Raw genomic sequence first — 24,324 nt, forward strand, 5'->3', positions numbered from 1 at the left:
CTCCGATGCTACTGTTCAAATTCCACTAAGGCACAAAGTGTTTGTCTACAAGTTGCCCAGGGTCTCTGACCCAGGGCACTTCTGTGGGTGTGGGCTTCCCTATCTGCAGCATAGAATGGGAAGGCCACCAAAATTTTTCTCGCCACTGAGTCCTCCTTTAGTGGAGGGGAATGCCCTTGTGTAAGTTGGGAGAATCTCAGCGTTAGGAGCCCTCTTGGTCAGAAAACTACTATGTATTCCAGCCCATTTTTGTGGTGTATGTTTTGTAAGCAACAGCCCACTTTGTCAGATACATGCATTGCTAGGGATACAAATACACAGGAGGAAAGCACAATAAATATACACTTATAGAGTATATAAATAAAGTGCTTTGTTGTATGCCGAGAGAAAGCGTCTAAACTTTGTTATAAATTGACTTTGAATTAACTGTTGGCTCTGGTGGACCGATTTCTGGCCCCTGAAGAAGTGTTGTGTACATGAAACAAGCTCAATCCATTAGCTGGCCTCTTGTTGGGCAGGGGGGATCCTTCACCCATCTCCTTGGCTCCACCTGAAAAAGAGAAAGGAGAACATATTATTTATGTATTGAAATATTGGAATACTTACCTGTTGGATTTTGGTCTTCTTCTGAGTAGCTTTCTTCGGCGACATCCTCTGTTAAAAAAGGACTCTTTTAGATATTTATATACGAGAGGATAATCTTTTGTATTTGGCCAACACCAATTTAAATGTGTATTTTTGTAAATATGTATAGATCTTTATAGAGCAGTAATTTGTAATATATTTATTAAGCACCAGTCACTTTTCACTTTAATAAAATCTTTCAAAATTAGATATTTATATAATCTATAAGTGTATATTTATTGTGCTTTCCTCCAGTGTGGTTTTAATCATCGAGTTGTTTAGCTTTGATTCTGGGGGCACCTCTTGTTTTGTTGGTTAGGGATACAAGGACAACAGGAGGAAGGGGGAATTATGGGAGGAGGGTCCTTTACAGAGCATAGGTGACAAAAGCGAGTATGGACCATGCCCAGTAGCTGAACTGATGGTGTGCCAATTCTATCACCCTGAGAGACATATTGCTTTCTCCCAGCCATGTCTTCTAAGCAGTGTATCTCTGTATTTGATGCCTTATATTGCTGTTTCTCCGCATGTTGCAGCTGTTTATTTCTCCCAACTTTGTCTACGGTTCTGGGTCCCAACACTGAACACTGTATCTCAGGAGGAATTGGAAAAGGTAGGTGCTTCTATCTTGTAGTTTACCTTCATGAGCCCTCTGCAAACTGTCCCCAAGTCTTCAGCATTAGTCTAGGCAAGTGCCCATCCTTTTTCTATATAATAGGATTCATTAACATCTGTTTCATTTGGTCCTTTGAAGGACGAAGGCATCGTTGGAAGGAAGCTTGGTGGCCAAATACCAAGTGCGATGGTCTTTTCTTAGTTTCTTGCACGAAAATCAAAATACTTTTCTCAAGCCTTTTATTTATTGGAGATATTATGTATATGTCTTTTGGTGTTCCGTCCTTTCCACGCCCAACATCTTGCCATGCGGCATTTCCAAAACTACGAACCTATATCTATTACCATGGTCTCTCAACCAAATCTGGCCTTTCTCAGGCTGGCTAAATTTAAGAGAGGATGGGAAGAAGGGAGATGCCTCTGGTTTCAGGGCCAAGCTACAAGTGAGGAATGACACTTGAACGGCAAGTGACCAGACTCACCTGTATTCCTCCCTACGTGATCAAGTGGAGCGCAAGTGGAGCACAAGCGAACAGGGAGGGATACACGTGAGTCTGGTCACTTGCCGTTCAAGTGTCATTCGTCACTTGTAGCTTGGCCCTCAGTTAATTGGTAATTGGCTATGGTGGTATAGTTGATTAACATCACAGCCAGCATTGTTCTGCTACCAGTTTGCCCAAAGACTGCCAGTTCTTCAGGAGATCGATATCGCTGGACCAAAACTTTAGAATAGCCAAGTGCCCAGAGTGGTTTAATTTGGAGGGGGCGGGATATGATTAATTTTAATAATACGTTCTCCCAAAATCATAATTTTTGGAGGGGGAAGTATGATTATATAAAGTAGTCATCTCTTTGAGATGATGGTCCCAGTTGTCACAGCTGAAATTTGTGTTTGCCAGGAAGGGGAAGCAGCAAGCAACAGACAGGTTCCTCACAGGTCAGCAGTCAGGACCCTAAAACTCAAAAAAATTGAAAATTGCAAAAAATGCCTAAACCTTCACAGGTCTGTGGTTAGGAACCTGGAAATTTTTTAAAAATTGAAAATGGCAAAAAATAGCCAAGCCTCAGGATCCCAAAACTCAAGGAATTTTTAAATCATGAAACAAAGCCAAACCATCTCAGTTCCTTTCCTCCATCCATCTATCCCTTCTTCTACTTCATATCATCCCCGAATTCTCACCATCTATAAACTATTTCATAATTAATTGAGACCAAGGGCTATGAAGTCTCTTGCTGTCATGATGGGAGACTGCGGACAGAAGATCCCGTACCTTCCATGTTTTGTTTCCCTCTGTCTCAGTTCCCTGTAAGGATGCTTTGCTGCTAGAGAAGTTCACACGCACCCTGGTTCCTCCAAGTAGAGACTGACTCACCTCTTGCTCCCTGGCTCTAGGCCCCCGGTTGTTCCCCCCGCTGGATGGCCTGACCTTCTCCTCCTGGTTTCTGGTCAGCAAGATGGGTTCTGCGGACGATGCCCCCCATCCTCTGCGCTTTCTCACTCTGGTGCGTCACATGGCACGGACGGAAGAAGAATTTATCTGCTTTGCAGTGAGCTTTTCTCCCAAGAGCAGTTGCTTGACCATCTCCACAGAGGAAGTGCCCCTGCGGCCCCTCGGTAAGGCTTCTGGCTGTGGCTTCATTGGGGCAGGGACCAAAGGAAACTCAGAGGGGGCTAACTGGAGGTATCCCTGAGGCCTGCTGGTCCTTGGGATTATTTTGAAAACTTGATTTAGAACTAAACTACCAGAGACGAATTACACGAGGAAGTGTACATGGAGTTGTAATGTTAGCTGGGAAGCTAAGTTTTAAAAGGGATTGGAAGACTGTCAATTTCCCCTTTCTGCAGAGCCAGCAAAAATCGCTCCACAGAGGGTTTGCTAATTTCCTCTTTGCCGCCCGAAGGCTCTGTCAATTTCACCTTCCCTTCTAGGAGACGAAGAGGAAATTAGCAAACCCTCTGAGGAGGGATCTTTGCGGGCTCTGCAGAGAAGGGAAATTGATAGAGCCTTCCGATCTCTTTTAAAACTCAGCTTCCCGGCTAACATTGTGACTCCCTTCATGTGAGCGTCCTCGTGTAATTCGTCTCTTCTAGCTTGGCTCTTAGCTTGCATTTCTCCACAAGGCTGAAGATATGTCTGAATTTTGATTTTGCTTCTGCTGCTTTGGAGGATCTCACCAGACAGATTAATGGGGGAGGGGGTGTGAGGTTTGCACAGTAAAATGGACTGCCATTGCCCATTTAGTGCAGGGGCATAGTAGGGTTGTTTACCTCCAAGCGGTAGCTGGAGATCTCTCAGCATCACAACTGATTTCCAGACTACAGAGATCAGTTTCTAGGAGAGTAGAACTTTGCAATCCAGAGGAGAGTGACAGCCTTCTGATTAGGATTGTACTGGAAATGGACTGAAAATATGGGTGTAGGTAAAATCACCGACACTCTACATAAGCTGTAAACTATTAACGGCAACTTTTATTTCTAGGGTTTTCATTTTCTCTAGTTTTTCCTCAAGTGGTGCCTTTCTCATTGTATGGGAAAACAGCTTTAACAGCTGGACCCAAACTACCTTGACTCTTCTTTTAAAAACCAAGAAGGTGCTCGTTGGTGTACAGTGCAGACAGAAATGTACTAGAGTAATTAATGTCAAGTCAGTTATTTCATAGAATATAGGCCGTTTTCACACTGCTTACCGGCCACGGAACATTGCGCTGACCTCCCGGAACGACAGCGTCTTCCTGGCGCAATTTCGCTACCGTTCTCACGTGAAATTGCTCCAGGAAGACACTGTCGTTCCAGGAGCTCAGCGTGATGTTCTGTGGCCGGCAAGCAGTGTAAAAACAACCATAAAGCATAGCAACTGAAATCCTGAATAGGTAACCAGGTGAGAGCTAAATGAAGGTACTTTCTGTGATGTGTAGAACCGTGTTGTCCTTTGTGGTTTTTTTGTATTTGAAATGAATATCATGTTGGTCATTTTATATAAAATATATGGAGATGAATGTTTTACATATGAAATAATTTTTTTTAAAACACCCAGACTACAGAGATCAGGTACCCTAGGAAAAAATAGCTACTTTGGATAATGGACTATATGGCATTATACTTTGTTGACTTCCCTCCCTTCCCCAAACCCCTCCCTCCCCAGGCTCCACCCTCCAAATCTCCAAGAACTTTCCTCCCCAGAGGTCCAGAAGTGACCATCCTAGGGCCTAGGCATCTTTTTTTCCTGATAAGTTCTTCTTTTACAGAACTATCACATCACATTTCCCAGCACTGAAATGGCAATGTTTGCTACTGGGAAAATGTGATTTTTTTTTCTCTCCCTCTCTAGGTAATGAATTTAAGTGCTGCCTGGAATGTGATTGCAATTATGTCACAATAAGGTTGCCAAGTCCAGCCTGAAAACCTGCAGGAGACTTGTGGGGGGTGGGGCAAGGGACAGGGATATGGAGGGGTGGCCATCGGCAATGGTGTGACATCATTACAGGGAAAACCTGTCCGGGGTCTGGGTCCCAGCCCCCAGACTTGGTAGGAGGGAACAGCAGGTCAGCCGGGCTGACGGGCAAACAGAGGGGGCAGCCAGCAGACAGCAGGTCAACTGGTCAGCCAGCTGACAGCAGGTCAACTGGTCAGCCAACTGACAGCAGGTCAACCAGTCTGACTGGCAGGCAGAGGGGGCAGCTGGGGGACAGCAGGTCAACCCCTCCCACAGGCAAATGGAGCCAGAACCTGCCGGTGCCTGGGGCAAGGGGCAAAAGCCCAGGGCCTCAGGAGGCAGGGGGAGACAGAGAGAGGCCAGCGAGTCCCACTCCCCTAGGGAGGGAAAGGGGGCTAGGCAAGGCGGAAGGGGGCAAGGGCAGAGGGATTGGAAGCCCAGCAGTCACCCACCCAAAGACCTTACCTGAGGAGGAGAAGCAGCAGCAGCCCCAACAACCCAAAACCACGCCCCAGCTAGAGAATAGTAGCCTGGCCCAGGAGTTGCCAAAAGCCAAGCCACTCCAGGTGGGGCTATTGGAGGCACTCTGCAGGAAGCCCTGGGCAACCAGCCAAGGAGCTGCAGCTGGACCCACCTTCAGCCATCAGCTCAGCCAGGGAGGCCGGGCTGCTAGCCAGGGGACTGCAGCTGGACATGCCTTCAGCAATCAGCCAAGGCAGGGAGGCTGGGCAGCCAGAGAACAAGGCACAGCTGGTGCTGGTCAGTGGGGCCAGATCAGCTACCCCAGCTGCAACTGCTTGGTGCAGCCAAAGGCCAGGCTGGAAGAGGGGTGGGGCAATAGAAGGAAGCCCTATAAAAGCTGGCTGGGAAGAGCCCTGTGGTGGTGGGTGTGAGTGAGGAGTGATGATGTGGAGTGAGAGCAGTAAGATGCAAGGGTGGAGGCTTGGAGGAGAGTCCTGGAAGGAGGAGATGAAGGAGGACGCAGAGGGTAAGCAGGCCAGGTTGAGCAGGCCAGCGAGTGGACTGAGAGGGAGTCTGGGTGAGGTATACCGCCCCTCCTTCCACAGAGCAGGGTCCTGCAGATTCCCTGGCCCCCCTGTGACGTCAGGAGCAGACCGCCCAATGCCACGCCCAGCGGCAGCGGCGGCAAGCCCTGACAAGTTGGTGGCCCGTACGGGGAGAGACGTTCCGACGCAGGCGCCAGTCAAGGGGCGGCCTCCCAAGGCCGCCGCCCCAGCGGAGCTCGGACCGTGGCTGGAGGAACGCCAGGATAGGATGTGGGGAAAGCTGTAGGCAGCCTACCCAGCCACTCCAGTGGAACTAGCACAGACAGCGGAGCTGCAGATGCAAGCCGGCGCGCTCACTGAGGCCTTTCCAAGGGTTTGCGCCCTCGTTTGGGAAAATAACCCACCGCCTGGCAAGCAGGTGCAGAGTCTATGCGCCACCGTGAAGATAGGCCGGCTGATCCTACAAGCCCTGTTGGACTCTGGGAGTGCAGTCTCAGCAATTCGGCCCCAGCTCCTCCCAGCTGCCACCCCAGTGTACCGCTGGATCCCGGTGACGGATGTGATGGGCCGCACCCAGCCGTACCCTACGGCCCTAATCACGATAGAGTACCTAGGGGTCCGCCACCAAATGGAAGTTGCCCAGTTAGCTCACCTACCCGTACCAATACTGCTCGGAAGAGATGCCCCAGGGTTCTTCAGGCTCCTCCAGCAGGCAGCGAAGAAATTGGGAAGAGACACCCCAGGGATCGCCGGGTCTCGGCCGAAGGCGGCAGGGGAATTGACAGACCCACAAGTTGCCACTGCTCTGCAAGTGGAGGAAGCCAATGACCCAGGAGAGGGTCCCTCCACCAGACCAGGGGCAGAACCATGGACTAGAGGCCCAGCTGGAACCCTGGCAGACCGCCCATTCCGTGATGCCCAAGGGGCAGATGAGTCCTTGCAGCGCTTGCGAGAGACAGCTGCTCATGAGGAGGAGCAAGTGCGGGATAAACGGAGGTCCCAACGACTCCCTCGCATCGAGAAGCAAGGAGGGGTTTGGGTTCGCATAGCTCGTGCCCCAAATGGCCAGGGGGAGGTCCGCCAACTACTTGTGCTAGCAGCCTATCGGGCGGAAGTCCTCCGCACGGCCCATGAGCACGCTTGGGCCGGGCACCTGGGGCACCACAAGACCCTGAGGAAGGTTCTTGAGCAATTCTTCTGGCCCTCCTTGAATGCAGACGTGAAGGCCCACTGCCGCTCATGTCCCACCTGCCAGCGGGTGGCAGCCCGCCGCCCGCCGAAGGCCCCCCTCTCCCCGCTGCCCATCATGGAGACGCCCTTCCAACGCATCGCAATGGACTTCATCGGACCGCTGCCACGCACACCCCGGGGCCATCGCTTTGCCCTGGTGATTGTGGACTATGCCACGCGGTTCCCCGAGGTCATCCCGCTGAAGACCATGCAGACCCCGGGGATGGTACGGGCCCTGTCCAAGTTTTTCGCGATGGTGGGGCTGCCAGACGAAATTTTGACGGATCGGGGGGGCCCGTTCCGTGCCACAGCCATGCGCCAGCTCTGCCGGAATTTGGGGATCCGGCAGGTGTTCACCTCGGCTTACCACCCTCAAACAGATGGGTTGGCAGAGCGGCTGAACCAGACCGTCAAGGAGGCGCTGAAGAAGATGACACGGGACAAGCCTCACCAGTGGGACTTGTACATCGACCCGCTCATGTTCGCCCTCCGGGAGACCACGCAGGCCTCCACCGGCTTCAGCCCATTCGAGCTGCTATATGGGCGCAAGCCAAGGGGGATGCTCTCCCGGCTGACGGAACGCTGGGGGCCCTGGCCAGCAGCCCCGCGCCCCCCATACAGGAGTACGTGAGCCGGCTCCGTGACCGGGTGCAACAGTCCCAAGCGGAGGCAAATCGCAGACTGACTCGCACCCAGTCAAAGCAAAAGGCCGCCTATGACCGGGGTGCGCGGATGAGGACTTTCCAGGCCGGAGAGAAGGTCCTTGTGCACCACTCGGTGTTCCCAAGAGAGGAAGGGGACCCATGGAGGGGTCCCTACCAGATTCGAAGGGTGCTGGGCCCCACCACTTACGAAGTCCAGTGTGGGGTCGGCCGGCGTCGGCGGAAGACCCTGCATGTGAACCTCCTAAAGCAGTGGCACGAGCGCCCAAAAGAGGAGTGTGGTGTGGCTGAGGACCCGCTAGAGCTCCCTGACAGTGTGCTGCCTTGGACCACTGATGCCCCGGAGTTCGAGGAGCCCAAGGTGGACCCTCAGCTCGACCCAGCTCAGAGAGCCCAGCTACAAGACCTCTGGGCTCGGATTCCCGGTGTCTTCTCCCGCAGGCCGGGCAGCACGAGCCTGATCCAACATGCCATTCCAACGGACCCGGGGCAGACAGCCCGGGCTACCTGGCGCCCCATCCCCAGGAAGCGGTGGGAGGCAGTGGAGAAGGAGACCGAAGAGATGCTCAGGCTTGGGGTAATCGAGCCCTCGCGAAGCGCTTGGAGGAGCCCGATAGTCTTGGTGCCCAAGCCGGATGGGACCACCCGATTCTGCATCGACTATCGCGAACTGAATAAGGTGGCCCAGTTCGATGCATACCCCATGCCCCGAGCAGATGTGTTGGTAGACCACCTAGGGTCCGCCCGCTACCTGTCGGCCCTGGACTTGACGAAGGGCTACTGGCAAGTGCCCGTGCGGCCAGCAGACCGGGAGAAGACGGCCTTTGCCACCCCACGAGGCCTCTTCCAGTTCAAGAAGATGCCGTTTGGTCTACACGGGGCAGCTGCCACGTTTCAGCGGCTGGTGGACCAAGTGCTGGGAGAGTGCCGGGCGTATGCAATGGCATACATAGATGACATCATCATCTTCAGCCCGGACTGGCCCACCCACCTCCAACACTTGGAAGCTGTCATGAGGGCCCTCCAGCGAGCCGGACTACGGGCTAACCCAAAGAAGAGCCACCTGGGGTTCCAGGAACTCCAGTACCTGGGCTTTGTGGTTGGGGGAGGCCGAGTTCGCCCACCACCAGACAAGGTGGCCTCGATAGCTGATGCCCCCCAGCCCCGGACCAAGAAGCAGGTCCAACGTTTCCTGGGACTACTGGGGTATTACGGGCGGTTCATCCCCCACTTTGCCTCCCGAGCCGCCCCCCTGACAGACTGCTTAAAGAAGGGGCTGCCCAACCAAGTCTGGTGGACCCCAGCACTAGAAGCAGCTTTCAAGGACCTGCGGTCAGCCCTCTCTAATACCACAGCCCTGTGGAACCCGGACTTTGACCGACCCTTTACGCTGGCCACAGACGCTTCTGACACCGGCCTTGGGGCAGTCCTGACTCAGGAACGTGACGGGACCGACGTCCCCATCCTCTTCCTGAGTCGGAAGCTGCAGCCCGCAGAGAGGCGCTATGCAACAGTGGAGCGGGAGGCCCTAGCGGTCAAGTGGGCAGTGGGGGCCCTGCAATACTACCTGGCCAATAATCCCTTTGTCCTACTAACGGACCATGCGCCCCTGCAGTGGCTCCACCGCATGAAGGCGCACAACCCCCATGTGCTGCGGTGGTACCTCTCCCTCCTCCCCTTCCGGTTCACCATCAAGTACCGCAAGGGGGCGCAGCATGTGGATGCGGACTTCATGTCCCGCATGTTTGAGTCTGACCCTGTCCCCCACAACTCAAAGCTAAGTGGGGGTGTGTGTCCGGGGTTTTGGTCCCAGCCCCCAGACTTGGTAGGAGGGAACAGCAGGTCAGCCGGGCTGACGGGCAAACAGAGGGGGCAGCCAGCAGACAGCAGGTCAACTGGTCAGCCAGCTGACAGCAGGTCAACTGGTCAGCCAACTGACAGCAGGTCAACCAGTCTGACTGGCAGGCAGAGGGGGCAGCTGGGGGACAGCAGGTCAACCCCTCCCACAGGCAAATGGAGCCAGAACCTGCCGGTGCCTGGGGCAAGGGGCAAAAGCCCAGGGCCTCAGGAGGCAGGGGGAGACAGAGAGAGGCCAGCGAGTCCCACTCCCCTAGGGAGGGAAAGGGGGCTAGGCAAGGCGGAAGGGGGCAAGGGCAGAGGGATTGGAAGCCCAGCAGTCACCCACCCAAAGACCTTACCTGAGGAGGAGAAGCAGCAGCAGCCCCAACAACCCAAAACCACGCCCCAGCTAGAGAATAGTAGCCTGGCCCAGGAGTTGCCAAAAGCCAAGCCACTCCAGGTGGGGCTATTGGAGGCACTCTGCAGGAAGCCCTGGGCAACCAGCCAAGGAGCTGCAGCTGGACCCACCTTCAGCCATCAGCTCAGCCAGGGAGGCCGGGCTGCTAGCCAGGGGACTGCAGCTGGACATGCCTTCAGCAATCAGCCAAGGCAGGGAGGCTGGGCAGCCAGAGAACAAGGCACAGCTGGTGCTGGTCAGTGGGGCCAGATCAGCTACCCCAGCTGCAACTGCTTGGTGCAGCCAAAGGCCAGGCTGGAAGAGGGGTGGGGCAATAGAAGGAAGCCCTATAAAAGCTGGCTGGGAAGAGCCCTGTGGTGGTGGGTGTGAGTGAGGAGTGATGATGTGGAGTGAGAGCAGTAAGATGCAAGGGTGGAGGCTTGGAGGAGAGTCCTGGAAGGAGGAGATGAAGGAGGACGCAGAGGGTAAGCAGGCCAGGTTGAGCAGGCCAGCGAGTGGACTGAGAGGGAGTCTGGGTGAGGTATACCGCCCCTCCTTCCACAGAGCAGGGTCCTGCAGATTCCCTGGCCCCCCTGTGACGTCAGGAGCAGACCGCCCAATGCCACGCCCAGCGGCAGCGGCGGCAAGCCCTGACAAACCCAGAAGCGATATCACTCCTTACCATAGAGTTTCTAGTGATTCCTAGAGAGGATTGGCAACCCTAATCTGGAGAGCCAGGTTTGATTCCCCACTCCTCCACTTGAAGCCAGCTGGGTGACCTTGGGCTAGTCACGACTCTCTGGAGCTCTCTCAGCCCCACCTACCTTACAGGGTGATTGTCGTGAGGATAATAATGACGTATGGTTGTTGTGGGTTTTCCAGGCTGTATAGCCATGGTCTTGGCATTGTAGTTCCTGACGTTTCGCCAGCAGCTGTGGCTGGCATCTTCAGAGGTGTAGCACCAAAAGACAAAGATCTCTCAGTGTCACAGTGTGGAATAGATGTTGGCAGGTCATTTATATCTACTCAAGAGGGGTGGGGTTGAGCTGAGTCATCCTGTAAGAGTATAAATGACCTGCCAACATCTTTTGCACACTGTGACACTGAGAGATCTCTGTCTTTTGGTGCTACACCTCTGAAGATGCCAGCCACAGCTGCTGGCGAAACGTCAGGAACTACAATGCCAAGACCACTGCAATACAGCCCGGAAAACCCACGACAACCATCGTTCTCCGGCCGTGATTGCCTTCGACAATACAATAATGACATACTTTGTAAACCGCTCTGAGTGGGCATTAAGTTGCCTTGAAGGGTGGTATATAAATCGAATGTTATTATTAGTATTATTATTATGTCCTGGGCAGTTTTGTAGATTCGGACCAAGAACTCTGTCCTGTGGCTTATGAGTTGCTAGTCCAGGGGAACTGGATTTGCTGTCACTGCAGTATCCTCTGATAGCCAGGGGGAGCTTAGTGCTTCCCTGCGGTCTTTCCACTTGCCTGCTAGAGCAGGCGACGTTTTCCTGAAGCTTCTTCCCAGCCCTGTATTTCCTTCCCACAATTGTACCCCATGTACGATGCTTCCCTCTTGGATGTGTGGTGTGTGATTTGTTTCTTTCCTTTGCAGCAGACTTCATGGAACCTGAGTGCGAAAGCTTCGGTCACTCCTCTATCTTCTCCCAAGTACAGTTCAGTTGTGCCGGGCTGGTACTTACTAGGCAGTGGCATCACCTTGTGTTGACCGCAGCAGTGGAAACAAAGAAGATTTGCAACATTTCGGCCTACATAGACGGGCAGCTACTCGGCTCTGCTAAGGTAACGGCCTGGCGTTCAGCTCTGCAGTTGGTGTTCCATTGACGGGAACTTGCTTCCGGTCTTCCTGGTTAAGCTCAAAGAACTTGCTCCGTATAACTGTGTGTTTTAGATCTTTCCTCCTGTATTGATGTATTGATCCTTCAGGGCCCCTTGCTCACTCGGCTTCCCTTTGCCAACTCCTCTCATGAAATCTCTGAGGTTGCCAACCTCCAGTTGAGTGCTAGAGATCTCCTGGAATTACAACTGATCTCCAGACAACAGAGCAGTTCCCCTGGAGAAAATGGATGGTTTGGAAGGTGAACTCTATGGCATTATGCCTCCCTGAAATCCTGCCACTTCCCAAATCCCACCCTCCTGAAGCTTCACCACCAAATCTCCAGGAAGGTCCCAACCTACAGTCGGCAATGCTTCATAGGCCAGTCTACTGAGAAGTAAGACCCATTGGATTCAATGGGATGTTGTATTCAATCAAATGTTGTTGTTATTGATGGTTGTTGTTATTATTATTCAATGTGGCTTATTCCCAGGAAAATGTTCTTAGGGTTGCAACCATAATTCCTCAAAGGAGGCAAAGCCAGCCAGTGTTTCCCTTTTCTCTCTTACAGATGCAATATATCCAGCCGTTTCCAGGGAGCTTTACTTCTATGGATCCTTCTTCTTTTATTGATGTTTATGGCTACGTGGCTACCCCACGGGCTTGGAAACAGAAGTCTTCCCTGACTTGGCGCCAAGGCCCTATGTACTTGTTTGAAGAAGTCGTTTCTGTAGAGACCTTGCAGCATATTTTCAAATTGGGTCCAAGATACTGTAGCAACTTTCAGGCTGTGGAGCTTGGAGGTAAAAGGCCTGTCTGTGGCTTTTGAGATTTAACACCTTTCCAAAGACTATTGCTGGGTGGGAGAGAACTCCCTTGGGAGGAGCACTCACTTGACATGCTCACTTATTCGTTCTGAGAGTGAAACATCCTTCATAGTTTGAGGTTCCTTCCCTTCCCATAGAAAATTGCAGAAAAGGCCTCAACTAGAGAGGGGCACGATCCACATTACGATCGAAAAAAAACCACAATAATGGCATTCGCGTGATTGGGACCCGGCGGACCATACTCGTCCACGGCCAATGATGCAGTGGTCAGGAGGGGGCTGGATCAGGGCTTGATCGGGGTGATCGGGCTGGGATCGGGAAGCCAGACACTCAGGCGCCAGCAATCTATTCCCCTGGCAATGGAGCCAGGGGAATGCCTGAGCTGTGTTTGCCCTCCTTCTGTCGCCCTGGAAACATGAATGGAAGCCCAGCTTGCCTTGATCAGCAGGGCTTCCTTCCAACCACGGAGCAGCAGAGCAGTCACCAGCTGGGAGAAGACACCCAAGGGAGGGAGAGGGAAGGGGGTGTTCTGTAGCCATGGGCACTCCAATCTCATCCCTGCAAACCCTGATAGGCAGCTCTGACGGCCAAACACAGACAGCCAAACACAAACACAGATACCACTGGCATCACCCACCATTCCTGTATTGCTGGGAACAGCGGGGTGCCCCTCTGCTTTTGCCTCCATGATCCACAATCCACGGATTGGAAATGGGAGATGATCGGTGTGGATCGTTAATTAGAGATTGGCGCTGGCGCCGATCCATGATCAGCTGGATCGTTATTTTTTTTTGGATCGTGCCCATCTCTAGCCTCAACTTGTGCAGATTTGCTCAGCCATGGAATCTTCCAGGGTGTAGAAATTGTTGTGAATCCTTGAATAGTAACTGAGATGTTAGATCAAGCTAAAAGGAAGGATAAAAGGAAGTACTTCTTCACCCAAAGGGTGCTTAACACGTGGAATTCACTGCCTCAGGAGGTGGTGGCAGCTTCAAGCATAGACAGCTTCAAGAGGGTATTGGATAAACATATAGAGCAGAGGTCCATCAGTGGCTATTAGCCACAAGGTACAGATGAAACTCTCTGCATAGGGCAGAGTATTCTTGGAAGTATTCCTGGGAGTATTCTTGGTGCTTGGGGGGGGAGCAATCAGTGGGAGAGCTTCTAATGTCCCTTCCCCGCTGGCAGACCTCCTGAGGACACCTGGTTTTTGGCCACTGTGTGACACAGAGAGCCAAAGTACAAGTGACGAATGACACAGGTTGGACACTTGTCAGCTTCCCTCAAGTTTTGATGGGAAATGTAGGCAGCTTGGCAGAATGTTGGACAAGTGACAGTTGAAAAGTCCATTGGACAGCAGTTGGAAAGCCAAGCTACAAGACCAGGATGCCTACATTTCCCATCAAAACTTGAGGGAAGCTGACAAGTGTCCAACTAGTGTCATTCATTACTTGCAGCTTGGCCCAGAGTGTTGGAGTGGATGGACCATTGACCTGATCCAGCATGGCTTCTCTTATGTTCTGATAGTCTCTGATAGTTTCTGATAGTCCGTTGAAGATAACCCTCTTAGGCACCTGCTTTCTCAGTCTCCATTGCCTAGGAGAGGTTTGATCATACAAACCCCATGGAAGATCTTGTTGATCTCATTGGCATCGGAGGGGTGAGGGTTCTTTAGCTCATCCTATCCAGTACCGTCTTCCCTTTCCTTATCCAACACACTATACTTTCCCAATCTCATCCACCCATCTTTTCCTTTAGGAGGAAGCTCCTGTAGCAATTTACGGGCCGGACCCTTAGTAGCACAGGAAAAGATTTCATTTGGAATCAACGTGATGAGCTCAAGCTATACCACAATCAAAGGCATAAGGGAATGCTATGGAGAGGTGGATGGACGCCTGATAGCCAAAGAGGTAAAGTAGTTTTGGGTGGGTAGTTGTGTTGATCTGCAATAGATGGTCAAGGTTCGAGTCCAGTAGCGCCTTATAGGCCAACAAGATTTTCTAGGACATAAGCTTCCTTTGTCAGAGGTAAGGCTTTGGGTTGTTTTGCTGGACAGAGGAACTACAGATGATCTTAAGCACATTCCCAGAGGCTGTGGCTGACTTGTCACAGAAGTAGCCTTTGTGACAGATTGTACTGTAAACTGATTCCACAGTGTGGTGCATATCAGGCAGCTAGGCATCCCGGGGAATACAGTTCTACTAAAGAGACTATACATGACAGCAGGGCTTTTTTTCAACTGGAACATGGTGGAACAGAGTTCCGGAGTCTCTTGAAAATGGTCACATGGCTGGCGGCCCCACCCCCTGATCTCCAGACAGAGGAGAGTTTAGATTGCCCTCCGCGCTGTAGCGCGGAGGGCAAACTAAACTCCCCTCCATCTGGAGATCAGGGGGCGGGGCTGCCAGCCATGTGACCATTTTCTCCGAGGGCAACCCACTGAGTTCCACCACCTCTTTTCCCAGAAAAAAAGCCCTGCATGTCAGTGACTTCAGGGGTATGTGACACCATGAACGGACCTCTGCGAAGACAGCACTGCAGATATGCAAACTGTTTCCATGTCAAACCAATGTGGATGACAACTGGGTAAATCTGTATCATGTGCTGCAAATAGAGTCTTTGCAAAGCTCTCTATTTCCTTATGGTCACTACAGCTTTCCTTTTACCCTCCTCTCACATCCCGGAATTGTCTCTGTCTTTTAGCTGGAGCTCTCCTCTCGTGATGGTACAACACCAGTTTACATGGCTCAAAATACTGCTGGAAAACTTCCAGGCCCCTTAAGGACTATCGGATCAGTTGCTGTGGGCCAATATGGTAAGTACAAAATATAGCGCCTAACACGGAAACGTGCAGACTGATATATCCTGCAGAGACCCCCTGAACGTCCTGAGAAGAGGCCCTTTAAACACTGGCGATAGTGGAGCCATTTTACTGTGAACTACTCCCACGTCACTGGAGAGAATATAAACCACACAGATATATCTGCTGGAGGATGGTCCAAGGTCAAGAATAGACCCACAAGATTGGCTCCCACACACATGGTTGGGTCTCGTAAACAGTTACCAAGGAACCGCAATAGAAAAGAAGCACCACAGTAAACTAGAAAGGTCTCTGATAACCTTAGATCCAGAGGACTTAGCAGTGTTAGTCTGCAGTTGCAAAATAGTAAAGAGTCCAGTAGCACCTTTAAGACTAACCAACTTTCTTGTAGCATAAGCTTTTGAGAACCATCGATGCATCTGACGAAGAGAGCTGTGGTTCTCGAAAGCTTATGCTACAATAAAGTTGGTTATTGGACTCTTTACTGTTTTGATAACCTTAGGAATCCCAGAGGGACATGGAAGAGGCAAGCAACAATTGAATTGATGCTTCCACTCTGCCAAAGTTGCTAGTGGTGACAGTGCAGTTTTGTCTTTGCTTGGAACTTGCGGTGAAGTTTGTGTTTTTCTGTAGGTTTTGGCCACAAAAATGTTACATTAGTGACAGCTGAGGTCCCCCCTCCCTCACCCAAATTAATTCTGGAAGCCAGCTTGCATTGGTTGCTGGCTAGTTCGGTCTGAAGAAGAATTGATCCTCTTGTCTTGGGGCTCAGGCCTTTTACTGATGATCAGTTTACATGGATTAAATGAACAGGGAAGGAATGTACAAAAAAGGAGACGTGCACAAAGTTTATTTGGCGGTTACACGAAAAAGAATTGTTCCAATATAGATCGAGAGAGCAATTGCAGAAAGAAGTACCAGCAAATATCTATCTTCGGCGTTTTCTAAAAATGTTGAAGAGATGCACCCTGCATGTGGTATGGAAACAGATTGTCCTCTCTGGATTTCTGGTCCATTTTTTTGTTTCTTTGGACCATCCTCTGTGTTCTGATTGGGGGGTCAGGAAAGTTCGTCCCTTCCTCCCTTCCTCTGACCAGATCAGCAGTGCTAAACAGTGAACCCTTCTTTGCAGGGACTCGAGTATTCCAGACATGCCCTGCAGCTGTCAGCTTGAACTATATTGGAGGCCCTGCTCTTCTGCTCGGCCTCCTGGTGATGGCGGAAGATGAGAGCTCCATGTATGCCACTGCCAAAGCTCTTCACTCTGTCCTCAGCAGCAGCACAATGAGTGAAAATCAGATGAGGCAGATGGGTGGGTACCAGGTGAGAGGACAAATCCACCCCCCTCCAACAAGGGTGGTCTGCTCTGCTGCATCTCCAAAATAGAGTTTCTCCTTTACAAAGCTTTTAAAAACAACTTGCTTGAACCTTGAATACATTCAGGGCTCATTTTGAGGGGGAACGCACAGGAACGCAGTTCCCCAAAGAGGTCACATGACAGGTGGCCCCGCCCACCTGATTCTCAGCCATTTTGGGCCCATTTTGGCCTGGATTGGGGCTGAAACGGCCCAGATCAGGCCTCTGATGGGTGGTGGATCACTCTCCCGCTCAGCAGCAGCCTGATCCTGACCATTTTGGGCCCCTTTTCGGCCATTTTCAGCCCCCTTTTGCTATTTTGGGCCCAATTTTGGCCCCAAATGGCCAGGATTGGGTCCAAAACAGCCAAGATAGGTGTCAGAGGGTGTGGCATATGCAAATTGGTTATGCTAATGGCACACTGTCAGTGATGTCAAGGGGCGTGGCATATGCTAATAAGTCACGCTCATGAGTTATGCTCATGAGTTCCTCCAGCTCTTTTTCTACGAAATGACCCCTGAATACATTTGTCCAGAATCTGTGCAGTGCAAGTGAAATAGGGTTGGACTTGCCAGGTCTCCCACTTCAACAGGAAACCTCCCATCCCCTGCTGCTTTTTCCACTGTTTCTCAGCTGGGTGGCAGAAAAAACTGGCAAAGGGGGGTGTGCGGAATGTGGCTATCAATATGGTGACACAATGACATCAGTTCTAGGGCAACTGGAAATGATGTCATCGTGTTGCCAGGGACACTTTAGCATTTGGCTGGACTCTATGGTTAAACCTTAGAATTTTGGTTGAATGCAAGAGTGTCGCTGGCAATGTGATGATGTCACTTCTGGTTGCCCTGGAAGTGTCATCATCATTATATTACCAGCAATCTCAACTGGGTGAGTCCCCTGCTGGTTGCCAGTGTCATGTTGGAAACCCTAAGATGAAAATAGATCGCTACTATTTTTAGAAATGCAAGAGAGAGAGAAAGAGAGAGAAGTTTATTGTATCTGACCAAAGACAACTACAATCTAAAGAAATACACAGAAAGAGAGAGACATGTGCATGCGCGCACATCAGAGGAACATAAAATACAAGAATTAACAGAGATTTCAGCTGAGGCTTCATCCAGACAGTTGTGTTGATTAGTTTTTTCTCACTTCCTGGGTGCCTTTGATCATGTTCAGAAAGGTAGTTCCATGCTGCTAGTTTTTATGTGAACCTTCCTTATATGTGTCCTATAATCAAGGTGTTTCATAAAAAAATATCAGAGGAAAACAGGTTTCAGAAAGGGCTGCGGGGGATGAAGAAGAGCTGGGACAGCAAGAAATATGCAGCAAAGCTGTGAGAATATGATAAAAAAGTAACAAAAAGAAACGAAACTAGAGCATTAAGGCAGAAGCCTAAAACATGTTAAAATACAATAGAAAACCGTAGCCCCCTACACACAACAATGTAAGACATACAACAATGGGTTAGGCTTCAGGCACGGATCTACCCAAATTTCCGTGGCAGCCAGGGCATACAACGATACCCAGTAAGTGATGGAACTATATCAGCCAGATGAAAAATAATTTTCTCCACCACTAGACACAAGTTGAGACTGGCTGAAATAGCTTCAAGGAATTTAGGTTTGGGGTCGAAGTCAAGAGGTCAGAATAGAATATCCTCTATTTCTAAAGCTGCATGGAGACCCAGGCGGTGGCCTTTCAAATGCTATAGTCAATTGTCATGGCTGCTGGCATAGACTGAAGCTTTAGACATCTATCATTTGAATGCTAGGTTGACAAAGCAGTTTCTGGATCTCAGATGTTGCTGCCAAAATTTTTCTCCAACATTTGACTACCAATATCCCACCTTTTCTCTTACAAATGGATCATTTGCCCAAATGTGGAAATCAGATGTTATACTTTCACATTCCAGTTTAATATTGAGTTCTGTCAACCTTCTTTTTACCCTCTCCCCTTCCTATTACCAGCATCACTGAACAGCTAAGCAAATAGAGATGGAGAAAGGAGGTGCTGGGAGGGCAGATTTAATGCCAGCCTGAAAGTGCAACCAGAGTCAGGGTTTTTTTTTTTAATGATGGCATCTTGCCTGTGGAATGCCCTTTTTCTTGAGGCTGGCTGCTCCCTTTTAGACATCAGACCCAAATCCCACACAGAATTTTAACTAGGGGTTTGATCTTTTAAATTGTTCTTACATTCTGCTTCTAACTTGAAGACCTTTATGAAGCTGAACTAGAATGCCAAATATGTTCATGTTTGGGTTTTTTTATGCTTCTGGGTTTTTATTGGCTGAGTTTTTCGTGGTTTGTTAATATTAATGATGTTATATCCTATTATATAAAAGAGTAAATGTGTTCCAGACAACTCACTTCCTACCCTGGTGCACCACCAGAGGGCGCTACTGCGGAGGGAAGCCCAGGCGAGGCAGCCCATCCCTCCAGAGAGCAGGCCATAATGGGAAGCCCAGGCCAGGGGAGCAGAGCAGGTGGCAATGCCTGCCTCACTTCATCCGGCTGAGATCAGGAGTGGAGCAGGTGGCTTCCCATTTCTCCACCACTAGACACAAGTCTTCACCCAGCCAGGATCAGGCTAGGAGCAGGAGGCAATGTCTGCTCCCCCCTTCACCCAGCCGGGATAAGGAGCAGAGCAGGTGGCAATGCCCACACCCTGCCTTAACCCAGCTGGCATCAGGAGTGGAGCAGGTGGCAATGCCTGCCCCCATTCAACCTGCTGGAATCAGGCACAGAGCAGGTGGCAAAGCTCACCACCTACCATCATCCAGTTGGGATCAGGAGTGGAGCAGGTGGCAATGCCTGCTGCCCCCTTCACCCAGCTGGGATCAGGCGAGGAGCAGGAGGCACTGCCTGCTCCCCCCTTCATCTAACCAGGATAAGGAGTGGAGCAGGTGGCAATGCCCACCCCCTCACCCCCGCCGTCACCAAGCTGGGATCAGGCATGGAGCAGGTGGCAATGCCCGCTCCCCTTCAACCTGCTGGAATCAGGCACAGAGCAAGTGGCAATGCCCACCCCCTTTACCCAGCCAGTATCAGGGGCGAAGAAGGCGGCAATGTCCATCCCCCCTTCATCCAGCAGGGATCAGTCATGGAGGAGTAGGCAATGTCCACCTGCCTGCCCTACCCTTTCTGGAGCCCATTGTATTTTTTCCCCACAATGGGCTTTGTTGCTAGTTTTTTATAATTTTGTTTGGTGAGCCACCTTAAGCAGGTCTCTGAAGAAACAGCACATACATTTTCTAAATAAATAGCTTAAATTTAGAAACATATTTTTAATGTTTATACCTTGAGTGATCCAAAAAAAAACATCAAAGAGCCTAGGCCTAAGGAAATAAATGGTAGAATTTAACTAACATACAGGTTTTGTGTGGCTGGTAGTCTAAGTCAGCCCTATAACCCTATGCGAACATACTCCCATTTTTTATGGCTGGTTAGAGAAAACATCCCTGAGGCATGGCAAAATTCAGACGTAAGTCAGAATTATGAATTCCAGCAGTTTCTGTATTAAAATAACAGATAGCTTTTCCCTGAGTGGGTGCTTGTAACTGAAGCTTTGTTCCACAAACTCTTGACCACTTTGGCCAGAGGTTGTTCTGTCTGTCACAACGGCAAGGTTGGAGAAGCAAGTGTGGCATTTGTGGCATTTTAGGGCATTTCCAAGTGAATGCTCTCCTTTGCAGATCCTAGCTTACCTTCTGAAAAGGAAGGCACATCTGTTAAACAGGAGAATTTTGCAACTGATTCTTTCCACTGGGGGCGCGGCTGAGACTGGCTTGGGATCCTTAACCATCAAGAGCCTGGAGGCCTTTCAGTATATTTTCTGCAACTTTGAGGTAAAGTTAACAAATTGCTTTTATTATTTTGTCTTGCACAGGGAAAACACTGGAAGCCCTAATGAGTGTTGCCTAGTTTTCTGACCAAATAGAAAGACGAGAAAGAGGTTATCTTAACACGGATGTCTCTTCCCGTTTTTCTAGAAACAGGGCATGTTATCAACTTCCTGTCTTTTCTGGTGGAGGACCAAAGTCTCCCCCAATTCTTGTCCTTCTCAGAGCAGGATATTTTGTGTGTTTCTGTTTTAGTCGTTCTGTGCGACTGATCCCGTTCTCTCCTCCCAACAGGCAGGGCTGTTTTTCTGGGAAAAGAGGTGGTAGAACTCAGTGGGTTGCCCTTGGAGAAAATGGTCTCATGGCCGGTGTCCCCGCCCCTGATCTCCAGACAGAGGGGAGTTTAGATTGCCCTCCGCGCCACTCCAGCAGCGTGGAGGGCAATCTAAACTCCCCTCTGTCTGGAGATCAGGGGGCAGGGCCACCGGCCATGTGACCATTTTCAAGAGGTGCCAGAACTCCGTTCCACTGTGTTCCAGCTGAAAAAAAGCTCTGCCAACAGGTATTTGAGAGGGAGGGAGAAAAGGGAGGAATGGAGGCCAGGATAGCCTATCAGAGCTAAATAGAGGGATCATTCAATGGGCCAGGCCAGCCTTGGCAATATGAAGGTGTCATATTCAATGTTTTGGTACTAACCTATAAAGCCCTAAGCGGACTGGGACCTGCACATCTGCGGGACCGTCTCTCCTTATATATGCCCCAGAGGACACTTTGATCATCAGATAAACCATTATTGGTGGTCCCTGCCCCAGGGAGGCCTTGATCCACTTGATCAAGTGGAGAGCAAGTGAATGGCAAGTGAACAGGGAGGAATACACGTGAGTCTGTTCAGTTGCCAGGTAAGTGTCATTCGTCACTTGTAGCTTGGCTCTCAAGCAGCAACTGCAGTACATGGGGATGATGGAGTGTTCCTTGGGCTGGGTCTGTGTGGTCAAGCAGCTTTTGCATGCGCATAGGACCAAGCAAAGCAAAAATGTGTCATGCATCTGGAACAGGTAGCTTTGAAGACTGCAGCTCATGCTGCTATTAATCCCTCTCCATCTACTGACAATAGAGAGACACCTCCTGCCTCTGAACTTCTACTCATATTGGGAAGTTGGCTGTATGGGATCTAGGATCCATGTTTGGTGTAGTGGTTAAGAGTGCAGGACTCTAATCTGGAGAACTGGGTTTGATTCCCCACTCTTCCACTTGAAGCCAGCTGGGTGACTTTGGGTCAGTCACAGCTCTCTCAGAGCTCTCTCAGCCCTACCCACCTCACAGGGGTGATTGTTGTGGGGATAATAATGCCATACTTTGTAAACTGCTCTGAGTGGGTGTTATGTCATCCTGAAGGGTGGTATATAAATCGAATGTTACTATTATTATGTTCACTTCTGAAAATGAGCAACAGATTTATTGGCAGTGTCTTTATTGTTCTGGTGCCACTGGGTTTGCCCTTGTGAGTCACATCAAATCATTGGAGAAAAACGGGGTATAAGTGTTTTAAGACACAAATAAATGAGTCAGGGGCACACATTCCACCACAACTGGCTCCAGCTGAAGTTGGGAGTTGTTTTTGTGAAGATGGACGGTGAGTGTGGCCACTGTGTCCTCTTCCTCACACCCACAAAAACCTTCTGCTTCCTATCTGCCTTAGAAGACTTGCCCAGAAAAAATTGCCATTGTTGCTCTAGTTTAATTTCTTTCACCACAGAAGGAGCTATAATTATCAGTCCCTAGATATTATGCACCTAACGCTATGAAGGTGTCATGAATGTTTGGTTTCTTCTTGTTTTTCAGTTGTGGTGTCATGGCCCTGAAAATCTGGACCTTTCCGTCTTCACACAACTCACAGAAATCCTACAATCTTCAAGGTACAAAATGCTTATAAAACAAAACTGGTCAGTAAATTTTGGCATCCTGGATTCAGGGGCCAAATATAGAACATGCCATCTTATGGCTAGACCCCACCCCCTCCCATTGAAGGGGTTTCCATGAGATGAGAGCCAAGCTACAAGTGATGCCTTACACAGGTTGGACGTTTGTCAGCTTCCCTCAGGTTTGATGGGAAATGTAGGCGTCCTGGTTTTACAGCTTGGCTCTCCATTACAGCTGCAAGACCAGAATGCCTACATTTCCCATCAAAACTTGAGGGAAGCTGACAAGTGCCCAACCTGTGTCAGGCGTCACTTGTAGTTTTGCTCTGAGTTGCATCCATCCAGGGCTTTTTTTCTGGGAAAAGAGGTGGTGGAACTCAGGACCACACAATGACATCACTTTGGGTCAGCTGGAACAAGGGGGGAGTTTTTTAAAGTTTAAATCACCCTCAGCGAAAATGGTCACATGGCCGGTGGCCCCGCCCCCTGATCTCCAGACAGAGGGGGAGTTTAGATGGGCAATCTAAACTCCCCTCTGTCTGGAGATCAGGGGGCAGGGCCACCGGCCATGTGACCATTTCCAAGAGGTGCCGGAACTCTGTTCCACCGCGTTCCAGATGAAACAAAGCCCAGCATCCATCTCATGGCAACCCCTTCAATGAGGGGTTGTGGTGGTTCTAGTCATGGTTTGTTGTTGCCTTCCTCTGTGTAGCCCCTGCTTAGCTCCCACAATGCATCTGACGAAGACAGCTGTGGTTCTGGAAAGCTTATGCTACAATAAATTTGGTTAGTCTTAAAGGTGCCCCAAGAAGGAAGGCAGACCAAACCTGTTTTAAAGGGTCATCACCGTGGCCATTAGCAGTTTGTTGTGCCTATGCCCCGGTGTATTCCTTTGCTGAGAAGTAAGAGGCCTGCCCATTCCATTTCCTTGTTAGCAGAAGGTCTCCCAGGGTACTGATCATTTCGACAACTGGTGTTTACAAGAACTGCATTTATTTCCACCAATGTACGGTTCTGGAAATCAATAACTTTGTTTGTTTTGAACTCTTTAAGCCAGGGCAATCTGTATCGGGGAGGGGGCAGAGAGTGAGAGGTGAACCTGATGATAAAACTCCTTGGCGGACGCCCAGAACCATTTGATTTGGCTGACAGTGTTTTGATGGGATGCCAAGGCAAAAATCAGAAAGCAAAAGTTCAAGAATAGAGAATAGTATAAGAGAAATGCAACTGTGTTTTTTTTTTCCAGGAAAGGCTTTTAACAAACCTTTTGTCTGCTGCAGGGATGGAAGCCAGAATGCAAAACTTGCTCATCAGACGCAGATGGTACCCAAACTGCTGCTTCTCTTCAGCGACGCCAAGATCCCACGCGTCCGAGTTGGCAAGATCTGTGCTGTCCTCTTCCGTTTGCTCCAAGGCTATTTTAACATCCTGGATACCCTTCGGTAACAAACTTCTCAATCTCATACAATGCGATAGTGGGCAGGACCCATTGATTATCAACACTGGCTTAGTGAATTTTTCTCTGCCCCCTCCTTCATTTTCTCCTCACAAACACCACCTTGGTGGTGGTAGACTAAGCTCAAAAAGAATGATTGGTCCAACAACACTCAATGAGCTTCCATAGCAGAGTGGGGATTAGAACCCGGGTCTCTAAGAGGCTCTATAGATGAGACATCCCACCCAAGGCTGCTCGGGCGAAGAGAGACGCAATGTTAGCCGGGGAATATACGAGACAGAGCAGAAGGCTTCGTCACTTTCACCTCCCTACGAAGAGATAGATCAGGGGTTTGTTTATTTCTTCTTTGTCTCCCCTAACCGGGAGGTGAAATTAACATAGCCTTCAGGGAAGAGAACGGGAAAATTAACAAACCCTCCAAGGAGCCGTCTCCCGGATCTTTGTAAAGAGT

General features: G+C 50.2%; 1 protein-coding gene across 1 annotated transcript in view; it reads left to right on the forward strand.

Annotated features, from left to right (window-relative positions):
- Positions 1-24,324, forward strand: part of WDFY4 (WDFY family member 4) — a 229,231-nt gene that overhangs the window by 71,890 nt on the left and 133,017 nt on the right. The window contains exons 13-22 of the mRNA XM_054983968.1: positions 1,161-1,237; positions 2,633-2,854; positions 11,438-11,622; positions 12,228-12,459; positions 14,242-14,393; positions 15,187-15,298; positions 16,437-16,627; positions 20,352-20,504; positions 22,341-22,414; positions 23,698-23,859. Coding sequence (XP_054839943.1) covers positions 1,161-1,237; positions 2,633-2,854; positions 11,438-11,622; positions 12,228-12,459; positions 14,242-14,393; positions 15,187-15,298; positions 16,437-16,627; positions 20,352-20,504; positions 22,341-22,414; positions 23,698-23,859 — 1,560 coding nt within the window. The remainder of the gene's footprint in view (positions 1-1,160; positions 1,238-2,632; positions 2,855-11,437; positions 11,623-12,227; positions 12,460-14,241; positions 14,394-15,186; positions 15,299-16,436; positions 16,628-20,351; positions 20,505-22,340; positions 22,415-23,697; positions 23,860-24,324) is intronic.

Source organism: Eublepharis macularius, chromosome 6 (assembly GCF_028583425.1).
Source record: "Eublepharis macularius isolate TG4126 chromosome 6, MPM_Emac_v1.0, whole genome shotgun sequence".
In the NCBI taxonomy this organism is placed as follows: Eukaryota; Metazoa; Chordata; class Lepidosauria; order Squamata; family Eublepharidae; genus Eublepharis; species Eublepharis macularius.